General features: G+C 53.6%; 1 protein-coding gene and 1 non-coding gene across 13 annotated transcripts in view; one reads left to right on the top strand and one right to left on the bottom strand.

Moving 5' to 3' along the window:
- Window positions 1–4,049: 4,049 nt before the first annotated feature.
- Window positions 4,050–13,191, bottom strand: part of LOC105467137 (jade family PHD finger 2) — a 58,281-nt gene continuing 49,139 nt past the window's right edge. For 7 of the 12 annotated variants that reach the window (XM_011716557.3, XM_011716558.3, XM_011716556.3 and 4 more), the window contains 2 exons: window positions 10,364–10,492; window positions 4,050–8,765 (listed from right to left, as the gene is read on the bottom strand). In XM_011716557.3, the coding sequence (XP_011714859.1) occupies window positions 7,942–8,765; window positions 10,364–10,492 (953 nt within the window). In that variant the 3' untranslated portion in view covers window positions 4,050–7,941. The remainder of the gene's footprint in view (window positions 8,766–10,363; window positions 10,493–13,191) is intronic. The other 5 variants (XM_071098440.1, XM_011716561.3, XM_011716564.3 and 2 more) reach the window with 3 other exon arrangements.
- LOC112424134 (U7 small nuclear RNA) lies at window positions 9,065–9,124 on the top strand. The gene has a single exon (XR_003014805.1). It is a non-coding gene; the product is annotated as a U7 small nuclear RNA (small nuclear RNA).

Raw genomic sequence — 13,191 nt, forward strand, 5'->3', positions numbered from 1 at the left:
CCCTAGCCTGGGCATGGTGGCTCACGCCTGTAATCCAGCACTTTGGGAGGCCGAGGCAGATGGATCATGAAGTCAAGAGATCGAGACCAGCCTGGCCAGCATGGTGAAACCCCGTTTCTACTAAAAATACAAAAAATGAGCCAGGCATGGTGGTGAGCGCCTGTAGTCCCAGCTACTTGGGAGGCTGAGGCAGGAGAATCACTTGACCCCGGGAGGTGGAGGTTGTAGTAAGGAGAGATTGTGCTACTGCACTCCAGCCTGGCCAACAGAGTGAGACTCTGTCACAAAAACAAAAACAAACAAACAAAAATGGTGGTCCCCAAGACCACCCCCCAGCCTCCCATCAGATCCCTGTGCTGATGAGCTGTGAGTCCTGGTGGCAAGAGAACTGGCCCACCACGAGGGAGATGCGACCAGGTCAGTGCCATCCTCCTCCAGTCCTGTGCTCAGGGGCTCTCAGCAGGCAGGGACAGCCAACCTCAAGGGGGAAGCCTAGGAGTGCCAATCAAATGTGAGACTCCTGCCCTCAAGCAGCCACGTAGGCTGGTGCAGAGTCCCAGAGGGACCAGGGCTGGGAATGCAGGGCCAGGCCTGCTCCTCACCTCCTGCCTTCCCTTGGGGAAGTGGGCCAGGTGTTCCTCATGGCTATCTGTCTCTCACTCCGTAGGAGCCTGGATGACTCCTGGGCAGCTCAAGGGAAGGCTGAGGGTCTCTAGGGCTCTGCTGCCCAATAGGGTAGCTACTAGCCACATGTGGCTTTGAGCACTTGAAATGTGGCTAGTCTGAATTAAGATGTGCTGTAAGCGTAAAATACACCCTGGATTGTGAAAAGAACGCAAAATCTCTCATTAATAGTTATTTTACATTGATTACATGTTTAAAGACATTTGGATGTAATGGGTTAAATAAAATAATTATTCAAATTCATTTTATCTGTTTTTATTTGTTTGTTCATTTTTTGAAACAGGGTCTTACTCTGTTGCCCAGGCTGTAGTGTAGTGGTGCTATCACGGCCCACTGCAGCCTCGACCTCCCAAACTCAAACAATCCTCCCACCTCAGCCACCTGAGTACCTAGGACTAAAAGTGTGCATCACCACCCCCAGCCAATTAAAAACAAATTTTTTGTAGAGATGGGGTCTTGCCATGTTGCCCAGGCTGGTCTCGAACTCCTGGGCTCAAGCAATCCTCCTGCCTCGGGCTCCCAAAGTGCTGGGATTACAGGCATTAGCCACTATACCTGGGCCTGTTTTTCACTTTTTAAAAATGTGGCTACTAGAATTACAAATGTGACTTGCACTATATTTCTAAAGAACAGTGTTGCCAGGCCAGGCGTGGTGGCTCACTCTTGTAATCCCAGCACTTTGGGAGGCCGAGGTGGGCGGATCATGAGGTCAGGAGTTTGAGACCGGCCTGGTCAATACAGTGAAACCCCGTCTCTACTAAAATTACAAAAATTAGCTGGGTGTGGTGGTGGGTGCCTGTAGTCCCAGCTACTCGGGAGGCTGAGGCAGGAGAATCGCTTGAACCCAGGAGGCGGAGGTTGCAGTGAGCCGAGATTTTGCCACTGCACTCCAGCCTGGGCAACAGAGCTAGACTCTGTCTCAAAAAAAAAAAAAGAAAAAGAACAGCATTGCCTCAGACCAACATGTACCCTGAATCCCCCTGCCCTACATTAATCAGCTGGGTTAGGTTCACAGGTGCGATTTTATTTATTTTGTTTGTTTTTGTTTTTTTTTTTGAAAACAAAGTCTTGCGCTGTCTCCTAGGCTGGAGTGCAGTGGCACGATCTTGGCTCACTGCAACCTCTGCCTCCCGGGTTCAAGCGATTCTCCTGCCTCAACCTCTCTATAGTCCCTGTAGCTGGGATTACAGGCATGCATCTCCACACCCGGCTAATTTTTTGTGTTTTTAGTAGAGATGAGGTTTCACCAGTTTGGCCAGGATAGTCTCAAACTCGTGACCTCAAATGATCCACCCACCTTGGCCTCCCAAAGTGCTGGGATTACAGGCATGAGCCACCTCGCCCAGCCAACACAGGTGTGGTTTTAGAGTGAGGGGCAAGCCTGAGTCATTCTTCTGGATCACTGTGGTCCTGCTTTGGGCTGGCTACAGGAGGAGAGAGAGACTGTGGTGCCAAGTCCAGGGCAGCTGGGCCACAGGGCTGACAGTCCCTTCCCATGGCCAGGTGGGCTGGTCACCCAGATACCCCCTCAGTCCCAGGGCTGATTTCCTACCGGCATCCTGTGCTGATTCCACAGTTGAGGACGCTGAGCCCTTCCCATTCACAGCTGAGCTGCTGGAGCTGGAGCTGAGAACATCCACAGCCTGTTTGTCCAGGTTCCTGGGATCCCTAACAAGGAGACCTCCCTCCATGGGCATTTGGGGCACACACACACTCCACCCCAAATTTACTTCCAATACCTTGTGCATTGTGGACTCAGAACATTGGATCTGGAGGCACCCTTAGGAACCTACTATCTACTGCTCTGGAGAGGAAATGGGTTCATTCTCTGTGGCAAACAACTAAGTCAGTGGCCCCAGAAGCTAAGATTCTTTGAGTTTTTTTTTTTTTGAGACGGAGTCTCTCTCTGTCGCCCAGGCTGGAGTGCAGTGGCCAGATCTCAGCTCACTGCAAGCTCCGCCTCCCGGGTTCATGCCATTCTCCTGCCTCAGCCTCCCGAGTAGCTGGGACTACAGGCGCCTGCCACCTCGCCCAGCTAGTTTTTTGTATTTTTTAGTAGAGACGGGGGTTTCACCGTGTTAGCCAGGATGGTCTCGATCTCCTCACCTCGTGATCCGCCCGTCTCGGCCTCCCAAAGTGCTGGGATTACAGGCTTGAGCCACCGCGCCCGGCCGATTCTTTGAGTTTTAATGTAACCTCTGACCTACACAGCCTTGCTTTGAGCCCTCAGAGAAGGTTCAAGACCCTTCCCTGGTATAGCTTGATCCATCTTTGCATAGGCCAAGCCCTCTGTGAGGAATGACCATCAGCTTCCCTTGGGCTAGCAACAATTTTTTCATTAGGTCTGCATTGCCTGGAGGTTTTAGGGGGACAGGGGCCTGGTGACATGCAGAGTATGCAACCCAGCACACTGGCAGTGAGGTGTCCGGTCAAGACTACTTGTTAAATGAATGAATGAATCACTTCCTCAGAGAAACCCTTCCTGAACCCTCCTACCCCTAGACCAGCCCAGGCCTCTAGGAAAACTCCCAGCTCCCTCACTGCCTGTGTGAGCTACCCCCAGCAAGGACAGCAGCTACATTCCCCACACTCTTTTCAGAGCCTGACTTAGGGTAGGTACTCAGAAAATCATGAATAAAAAACAAACTCAAGCAAAAATCTTCGCCGACCTAGGGACACTCCCTTGAGGCTCCTCCCAAACTTTCCTGTGGTCCCAGACAGGTGGTTGTAGCGGGTGGGGCGTGCAGCAAGCAGTCCTGCCTTGGATGCGGAGCTTTACCTCTGAGCACATCTTTGACTTTGGGTGCATCCCTCATCCTCTCAATTCCACAGGAACATATTGAAGATCAAATGAAATACTGCCCTGAGGCTAGGTGCGATGGCTCATGCCTGTAGTATCAGGACTTCAGGAGGCCGAGGAGGATGGATCACTTGGGCCCAGCAATTTGAGACCAGCCTGGGCAACGTGGCGAAATCCCATCTCTACAAAATTACCAAAATCAACCGGGCATGGTGGCACGCACCTGTAGTCCCAGCTACTCAGGAGGCTGAGGTGGGAGGATCACTCGAGCCCAGGATGTCAAGGCTGCAGTGAGTCAAGATTGCACGACTGAACTCCAGCCTCGGCAACAGAGTGAAACCCTGTCTCAAAAAATAATAATAACAATCAAAAATAGAAATACTGCTCTGAAATTATAGCCCTTGGTGTGCACTGAGCATCTTTATTATGATTCCTTAGGAGGTGGCAGCAGATCCCTTGGAAAACTCAGGGATCTTGTGGTTTTGCTGAGCCCACTGTCAGGTGTGTGTGTGGGACTCCCAGGGTTCCCTACCCCATCCAATGCAATGGAGCCTCACACCAGCCAGCACAGAAAACATTGCTTTATTAACTGCGTTTGCCAACACACGAGGAGTGCAAAGGGCTCCCTATGACACAAGCCCTGGTGGGGCTGGGGTCTGGAAGCCCCCATGAGTGAGCAGGACAGGATGGGGCTGGGAACTATGCAGCAGCGGCAACACAGAATCATGCAGGGCACAGCGGGCATTGGCCACACCCAGGTGACCATACATTCTATTGCTCGTTAAGGGTTGCGAACATGGACAATGTACAAAAAGGAGAAATAGGTCTTTGCGTTAATGAAAAATACATTTTTTCTCTACAAAGGAATCTTTTCTAATACAAGAAAATAAATATTGCAACATAAGCCAAAAATAATTTAAAATTGCTCTTTTCAATATATTTTCAATATTTCTCTTGTATATTAACAAATGGCACATCACTTTCTTTGAAACAAAGACAGAAGGTGTCTCCTCCTGTGACATTCATATCATTCCCCCCACCGTCCCCTCAAACTCACGTGGAACACAAAGTGTTTGTGCCTCTGAGGGAGAAAGTGGCAGGAGGTGCCTTAAAGAACAACCAAAGGTCTCAGACTCCAGCCCTGGCTCATTGGCCAATGTGGCCAGCGAGGCCAAGAGCATTGGAGAGTGCCCTCCCCAAGGGCTTTGCTACAGAAATCCAGATCATTTTTCAGTGGTTTGCACATGGGCAGAGGTTGGCCACATCTGGCAGTTAGCAAGGAAATGCCAAGTTCAGCCGCTGCCAATGTTTGTTAGAATTGGGCAGTTGAATCTCTAGGAATTGTCCCAGCTAGTCCCATAGTGTGCCCATACACAGTACACACAGGCATGCCTGCACGCAGACACACGAGGCGTGGCCTGGCACACCCCCCACAAACAATTCAACATCTTTGTCTGGAAACCTGGGGTGGCTTCTCCAAGGAAGCTGAGGCCCTTACATTGCAAATGCTCACACACTGTCACAAAGTCAGGCTCATTTAATAAAATAAACCCTTCTACCTTTCTTCTTCTCATTTGTCTCAAAATACATTTATGATACATAAAAATACTTTTCTTGCACATTATCCTTTGTCACATGATGAGGGGGAAGGAGGTGGTGGGCGATCAGGTCAGTGAGAAGGGGGATGATAGCCAGAATGAGTTACAGAGCAGCTTCTCCCTCCCTGTGGAGGAGCAGTGCGAGTGGGGAGACGTGGTCAAGAGAAAGATCCACCTCCGCCTCTGGCCTGGAAAAGGAACCTGCCTTGCTTGGTCTCAGGGGCAGCAAAGCCCTCTACACTGGGGACAGTAGACCGGAAAAAGAGAGAAGCAGCTGTGACTAACGGGGGAAAGGCTGGGAACTCGGGGAGGATGGGTGGCTGGCATCCTTCTCCTTGCAGCCTGGTGGACATCCTGGAGGTGGAGACAGCTACCTGGAGAAGACTGCTCCAGGGCTTGGCCTGGGAGTGAAAGGGCTCCCCAAGTGAAAGGCCACCCTCATCCCCTCGCAGCAGCCAGCCAGCCTAACAGACATCTGGGTTCTGCAGGACACAGGCTCAGCGACAGTCCAGTCCAAAGCAATAGCCAATGAAGAAGGAACAGAATCCAGAGGCCAACAACATGAGCAGAGGCTCTTGGAAGAACACCAGCCACCCCGAGGCAAGGGGCCAGACTCGTTGCACCCTCTCCCTAATTCTCCGCCCACCCCTGCCACCAGGGAGGCCCAGTCCCTGCCCCAGGATGGTGTGAAGGGGCAAGGGGCCAAGTGCGGAGACTGCTAGACCCTGGGCTTTCCGGGACCCCTGGCAGTTTGGTTGTTCTTTAAGCTCACCTCTTTGCTTCCTGCAGGGTCAGACTGGGCCATCTGGCACAGACAGGGTTGCAGCCCGAGGTGACCCAAAGCATGGGGAAGGAAGAAGTTCTGTTCAAAGGCAGTAAACAGAGACTGGGGTTGGGACACTGATGCTGACACTGACTGGTCACTACTACCAAGGCGGGCAGGCAGACTAAACTCTACGGGGTAGCTCATGCCATCCCAACGCCCAGAATCCTTGAAGCCCACCCCACTCCCTCCAAGTCCACCCGGACTAGACACATTTGTCCGATCCTCTGAACTGAGTCGTTATCTTTGTTTCCTGTTTTGCTAAAATTCACATGAAACTGAGTGTCGATGACAATGCCACTGTCGTACCTTGATAGTTTTGGAGTTAGGGGTGGATGAAGGTCAAGCTGTTCCCCATCCTGCTTATTTGCTTTATGTATTTGGGAAGGAGGGAACCACATGGTAAAGACATTTTCCATGCTGGTTTCACTGTCAGTATCTTTCCCCTCTGTGACTCTCAGAGTTTAGGAAAGCTCACAGTGGGCTCAGCCCAGGATCTGAAATCTAACACCCAGGTACACTTCAGCAGCAGAAAAGCATCCTCTTCCGAGCGCTTGGGCTCTTCTCCTTGGGTGTGTGCAATGAACATGTTTCTATACTTTGATGCTAGAGAACTCCATTTTAAAAAAAGTCCAAGTGACAAGTTGTCAGGTCCAGGCTGTGCTGTATTATGGTCAAAATATTCTTTGGCATCCACAGAATGATTCGACTGATTCACTGGACTTTTTGCAAGGTTCTTGTTGGAGAAGTTCTGGCTTTACCAGTGGCGGAAGTGACCCAGGAGTAATTCATCAAAGAAAAAAAAATGTTTTCACGGAATTCCTTTTTTGTTGTTCCCTGAGCTATCACCCTGGGGCCACTCTACTGAAACTCTTCAGAGCAACTACCTGGGACCTAAGGGGGGGGGGCGGGAAAGGCAGGACACGGGGGATGGCTGGGCAAGGGGTTAAGGCTCAGGAACAGGGGAACATCCAGCAAGACTTACAACAGCCCCAGCGGCCAACACCGGCCCGCCCTGGGCCCCGGGATCCCACTGCTTGTTGGAAGGAGGAGTTTCCAAAAGGAAACCACGGAAGAAGCTCATCTCTTAGCAGGACTAGGAAACTTGAAAAGGCAAGCGGTCTGGTCTGGTCACCTCTGTCTGAGTGACCAGACTTCGGCCGAGACTGGCCCCAAAGGAAGGAAGGAAGTTGGAGCCCCAGAGTGATTCTCTACAGTGGGCTGGTCTGAGCCCCATGACCCTGTCTGGGCACTGGCCCTCCCTTACAGCCCTCCACCTGCACTGGCAGCTGGCTGTTTGGGAGTCCCCTGAGTAAATGGCACAGCTCAGGAGGGATTCTGGGAACCCCTTCCCAGAGCCGCTGGGCTGGGCACTGGCAGGGGCAGAGCAGCAAGGGAGGGGAGGGTGGCAGGGTGGGCAGGCAGGCCTCAGATGATACGGGCTGATCAGGAACAGCTTTCAGTTCCCCTGGAACCAGCGGGCCCTCTGCACCCCCTCAGTGCTTTCTCATATAAACTCGTTGTGCTTGTGACAGTGAGTAGACTCTGGCTGGGTATTGTTTATTATACTTCCTTGGGGATCGGTGGAGTGCAGCAGGACCCCCCAAATGGACCCCAGTGGAATCTGGGGGCAAGGCGGGGTAGGCCCTGGACTGGCCCAACTGCCATGAAATAATGCCCAAACGACAGTCTGTGTCACCCAGTGGCAGCGGGCTGGAGTCCTGAGCTCTTCTCCACCTTGCCCACTTCTAGCCAGGGGCCCAGCAATACCACGTGGGCAGGGCAGGGATGGTGCACGGGACCTGGCAGGGTCCTGGCGGCCGGAGCCGTGGAAGGAATCCTAACGTCCTAGGCCAGCACAGAGGAAAGACAACAGTGTAGAATTCAAAACTCTCTCTATATTAAAAATAAAACCACGACGGAGTGGCAGCCTCGAGGGTCTGGGACACTCGGCAGAGACTGGAAATGGCAGTTGTGACTGGGCTGAGGCCTTGTTGGGGGACCAGGGCAGGGCCCGGGACAGGGAAGGGGGTGAGTTAGGAGGCCAGTACTCCCATGCGGACCACCTCCTCTGCCCCTGCCTCCCGGGGACCCCGCTGCACCCCACCGTCCTCGGCCTCTACATCTGAGTCGCTCATCTCCCCATCAGAGAAGTAGCCATCAGTCTCAGTGTCAAAATGCAGGCTGACCTTGGGCCTCTCAGCCACAGCTGAAGGTGGTCCCATTCCAGCATCAGGCCTGGCACCCGGCAATCTCCGGGTTACCTTGCTCTCGCGGGGCGGCCGGAGCCGGCCCAAAGGCTTAGGGCTCGCTGCAGGGCCAGGCACTTGGACATCTGAGTCAGCAGCTACTGAGGCTGCCTCGTCCGGGGTCTCAGGGGCCAGTGGTGGGGGGCTTTCAGGGGTGGCTAGGATGGGACAGTCCCCGGCTGTAGGACTGGATGGCAAGTGAGAAGACGTCCGACGTGGTGGCTTCCTGGTAGGTGGCCCTTGACCCCCCTTGCCGCTGCCTGCATCCTGGCCCCAGGTCTTCTTGGGGGCTTTGTCTGGAGTCGTCCGTGAACCAGGCCCGTCCTGCGGCGGTGGTGGTGGTGGTTTCTTCTTGGCAGGCAGGCGGGTGCGGCCTCGGGCCTTCCTAGCAGGGTCGCCAGGTCGCAGCGAGGGGTCCCGCATGAAGCTGAGCAGTGTCTCCTCATCCTGCAGCAGCTCCTCTGACAGCAGCCCCGGAGCAGGGTCCTCGCGATGCCCATTGTTCAGCGGCCACTCGCTCATGGCCATGTTCTCTGCTGTGATCTGCACTGACTGTGCCAGCCAGCTGTTGAAGAAGGTGCCATCGATGGGGAATGAGGTGGACAGGCCTGCTGAGGGGAGAGAGGAGGCAAGTGAGATGCCAGCAGACGCGTGTCCCACCCTTTCAGGAAGCCCGCTGACGCTCCCAGCACACCACCATGCATCTTCTTCTCTCAGCCCCCCTGTGCCAGACCCAGGTGAGCTACCTTTGTCCATCCCTCCTGCCAACACCACCAAAGAGTTGGGACTACTTATACCCTTCTCTCCAGAAGGACGTGCTGCCCTCAAGATGGGCTTCATAATTTGTGGGATGGAGTATAAAATGAAAATATAGGCTCCTTGTTCAAATATTATTAAGAATTTCAAGGTGGAGTGTTATAGCTCTTTTCGTTTGTCTAGCAGGTTTTTTGGATTTTACCAGAAAGCCTGCCATGGGGAAAAAAATTCAAGGTGGCAGCAGCAGAGCATTAAACCAAGATCAAGGACCCTGTGCAACGGCATAGGTTGCTACCCATGAAGTTGGCCCTGCCCACCACCCCCACTCTGGTGGGGTTGGGGAAGGAGGAATCTGGAGGAAAATGCCCTCAGGCCACCAGAGGGCACTCGGTCTTTATAAGCATTGACTCCCAGAGCTTGCAGCAAAGAGCTTGGATAAAGGGATCAGGCGCGAATAGGGGTAGCAAGCAGTATCCAGTCCCTCCTGGATGTCAGGGGAGAGAGGAGGCAAGTGAGATGCCAGCAGATGTGAGGGAGGCAGATCCTTCCTCCCTTACCGAGGTCTTGGGAAGGGACAGCTGGTGAGACGTGAGACTGGGTTTCCTGTTACACACCCAAGTTATCCCCTTCTTTTTGCGGGAGGGGTGTGAAATGAAGGAACATGGTCTTGCTCTGTCACCCAGGCTAGAGTGCAGTAGCATGATCATGGTGCACTGCAGCCTCAGCCTCATGGGATCAAGTGATCCTCCCAACTCAGCCTCCTGAGAACTGGGAATACAGGCATGCACCACCATGCCTGGGTTGTCCCCTTGTTGAGACAGAGGGACAGAAAGGATGACCTGGGGCCTCTGTCCCAGAGGCAAGGTCTGGAAGGGGACTCCATGATGCTCCCCGAGATCTCTGGAGGAAGCACATGAGGTCCATGAGTCACACTGCTCCCATTAGGCTGCTCTGCCTAACAGGAGGCCTGGGCAGTGGAGGTGATGGGCAGGGCCAGGGCCTGCAGCCACTCCTCTGGGTATCTCTGGGTAGCTCCAGGAAAGTCTGCTGCTGTTACAGGAAGGGCCTATTTAGAGGATTCTGGGAGAGTAAGACAAGGATGGGGCTTTCTGGTAGATCCGCCCCTCCCAGCATGGGGGCTGTCCTGGGGGACTCTGGGAAAATCCAGCCACCAGGATCCAGCCAGGGAAATGACTGGACAGTTCCTGAATGGGCGTGGCCCAGCCTCCATCCAGGTCTACATAAGGGGCATTTCCCAGGATGTCACACGGGGCTCTGAGATCTGTCTCCTTTGTGGGTGGAAGGTGTGTGCACCTGGGCAAGCAAGGGCCTGGTTACCGCTCTTGAGCCTCAGTCTCCTATTCTGTGCAGCTGGCCTTCTGCAGAGCAGAGCTGCAAGTGTGGTGATGGTCAAGCCTGCCCGTGTCTGCAGGCCAGCATGGCCCTCACTCACCCAGCTGCCCCAGGACTGAGTCAGGCCCCGCCTTCACTTTCTCTTTCTTCTCAGTGCTGCCCTTGGAGCCCTCGCAGCCCTTCCTCTTCGAGTCACTCTTCTTGCCCTTTGCTCTCCTCCCAGACCGCTCTGTGTCAGGGAAAGCGAGAGGAGGAGGGATATGGTTACCCTGAGTGGCCTCAGTCAGCACCAAGATCCCTGCGTGGCAGCCCAGGAGTCCTCCATCAGTCAGTGCTCACCCTCCACAGCAAAAAGGTTGGAGCCAGGGGACGGCTGGCATGGTGGGGTGAGCCAATTGTCCACTGTGCCCTGTGGGGGACTTGGGGTGGCCACAGGGCCACAAGGAGAGGCCCTTGCAGGACCTGGACTCTAGTCTGACCCGCACAACCTGCAGCCTTGGGAGAGAGTGTGGGTGGTGGGAAGAATGGCTGGAGGGGAGTCTGGACAGGTCAGGGCCTTGAATGCCAGGCTGAGGAGCTAGACATGTCAGTGGAAGGAACACTATCTGAGGGGTCGAGAGGCTTGGGGTCCATTCCTAACCCCAGGGTCAGCTCCCCTGAACCAGTCTCCTGCATTGGTCTCTTGGTTGGCTTTCAAAGTCAGGCAGTGAACTGGATGGGAGATTCAGGGTGCACCCCTGGCTCCTGTATCCTTTCAGTTCAGGCCAGGCCTCAGTCTCATCTATTTTGGTTTGTTTTGAGACAGAGTCTTGCTCTGTTGCCCATGATGGAGCACAGTAGTACAATCATAGTTTACTGCAGACTTGACCTCCCAGGCTCAAGTGATCCTTTACCCTCAGACTCCTGAGTAGCTGGGACTACAGGTGCACGCCACCACACCTGGCTAATTTTCAAATTTTGTAGAGACAGGATCTTACTATGTTGCCCGGACTGGTCTTAAACTCTTGGGCTCCAGTAATCCTTCCACCTTGGCCTCCCAAAGTGCTGGGATTACAGGTGTGAGCCTCTGTGCCTGGCCACATCTGTTTATTTATTTATTTTTTAGAGACAGAGCCTGGCTCTGTTACCCAGGCTGGAGTGCAGTGGTGTAATCATAGCTCACTTGCAGCCTCAAACTACTGGGCTCAAGCAATCCTCCTACTTTTGCTCCCCCAAGTAGCTAGGAATACAGGCATGTGTCCCCATGCTCAGCTAATTTTTGTAATTTTTTTTTGTACAGACAGGTTGGTCTGGAACGCCTGCCTTCAAGGGATTTTCCCACTGTGGACTCCCAAAGTGCTGGGATTTTAGGCATGAGCCACCGTGCCTGGGCAATCTCATCTGTAACATGGCATGTAACCAATGCCTAGACACTCTGGAGGCAGGCTCCTGGAGAGGCTCCCCACTGCTCTCAGGACAGTGTAAGCTCCTCCCCCAGGCTACAAGAAGATCTTGCACATGTGACCCTGGTTACCCATCACCCCTACTTTAGGTGTCTTCCTTCTGCCCGGTGCAGCCATTCCAGCCTCCTTCCAGTTTCTCTGCCAAGACATGCTGTGGCCACTAAGTCTCCAAATACGTTGTTTTCTTGTCCTATCCTTCATCTGATTCAGCTCACCGCCCAAATATCATCTCCACTAGGAGGCCTTTTCTAGCCGCCAAGCCAGACAGCCTCACCAATATGCACACAGCCCATGACCCACCCCAAGCGTCAAGCCTCCCAACAGTGTGAGCAGCAGCTTTGGACAGGGCAAACCAGTCATCTCCAAATGCCCCGCCCTGCCCTGAACAAACAGCTGCCTGTTGTTGACACTCAAGACAAGGAGTTGCAAATGTCCCCAGAACCAATGCGGGGATGTGAACCCTCCAGGCTCTTGACCATGCTTCTGGAATCCTGTGCCTGAGGGCACTGCTCGTGGCTTGCCACCCTCTGCTTCCTCAACTGTGGGTGCCTTGCATGGGCTTCTCCTTCTGCAGCCGATATGTGGCCACAGCCAAGTGCTAGAAGGCCTGAGATGTTGTTGGAGCATCACTGCTTCTGGGAAGACATCCCTGATACTTCTATCCCTGCAATGGCAGCAACTGTAGCCTCTGCGATACCACGTTCCTTTCTCTCTCCAGATGGTGTGTTCCACAAGGGCAGGAACCCTATCCAATCCATGCTCAACTAATGCTGGCTGAATGAATAAACAGAAGACAGGGGGCCTGGAAAGCTCCAGCAGCCAGGAAGCTGCCACAGTCTTTGGGTACATGGTGAGCTCTGCATGGCCACGACTAGCACCTGAACTTGGCAAGGCTAGATGTTGGGGCCAGAGCGGATGGTGATGCCAAAGCACAATCAGGTCAGCTCAGCTCTCAGGCAGAAGTAGGGGCAGCAGAGGTCCTCAGTCATTTGCTCCAATGGTGGCTCAGCAGCTTTCCTCCCTCCTCTCCACTCCAGGCCCAGCTCAGCTCCGAGGCTGAAGTGGCATTGGCAGACCCAGGCTCAAAGTCTCTCTCCACCCAGCTATTTCTGCTGCATGTAAACCAAACACTGGGGTACCGCTTTGGGGGCTAAGTGTTGCCCTTCTTAACATGTATACGCTCCAGGAAGGGTCCTGTGTCTGGCAATATCCATAATTAACAGATAAGATCAATGTCAGAGCTTCCTTCAGCCTTTGATTGCCAGACCCATTGAACACATGTGACGCCAAGAGAATACGAAGAATAAGAATAAAACAGCGGAAAACACTGCAGATGCAGTGCAAGAATCCTGTTAGGGTCAGACAGAAACAATAGCCAGGTCCTATCACATCTCTGGGGCAGCTGCCTTCTTCGAAACTGACTCCCAGGCACACCAGGGTTCAGGGAAGCTCACCAGCTTCTGGCCCTTCCTGCCTCAGCACCAGC

Source organism: Macaca nemestrina, chromosome 6 (genome assembly GCF_043159975.1).
Source record: "Macaca nemestrina isolate mMacNem1 chromosome 6, mMacNem.hap1, whole genome shotgun sequence".
In the NCBI taxonomy this organism is placed as follows: Eukaryota; Metazoa; Chordata; class Mammalia; order Primates; family Cercopithecidae; genus Macaca; species Macaca nemestrina.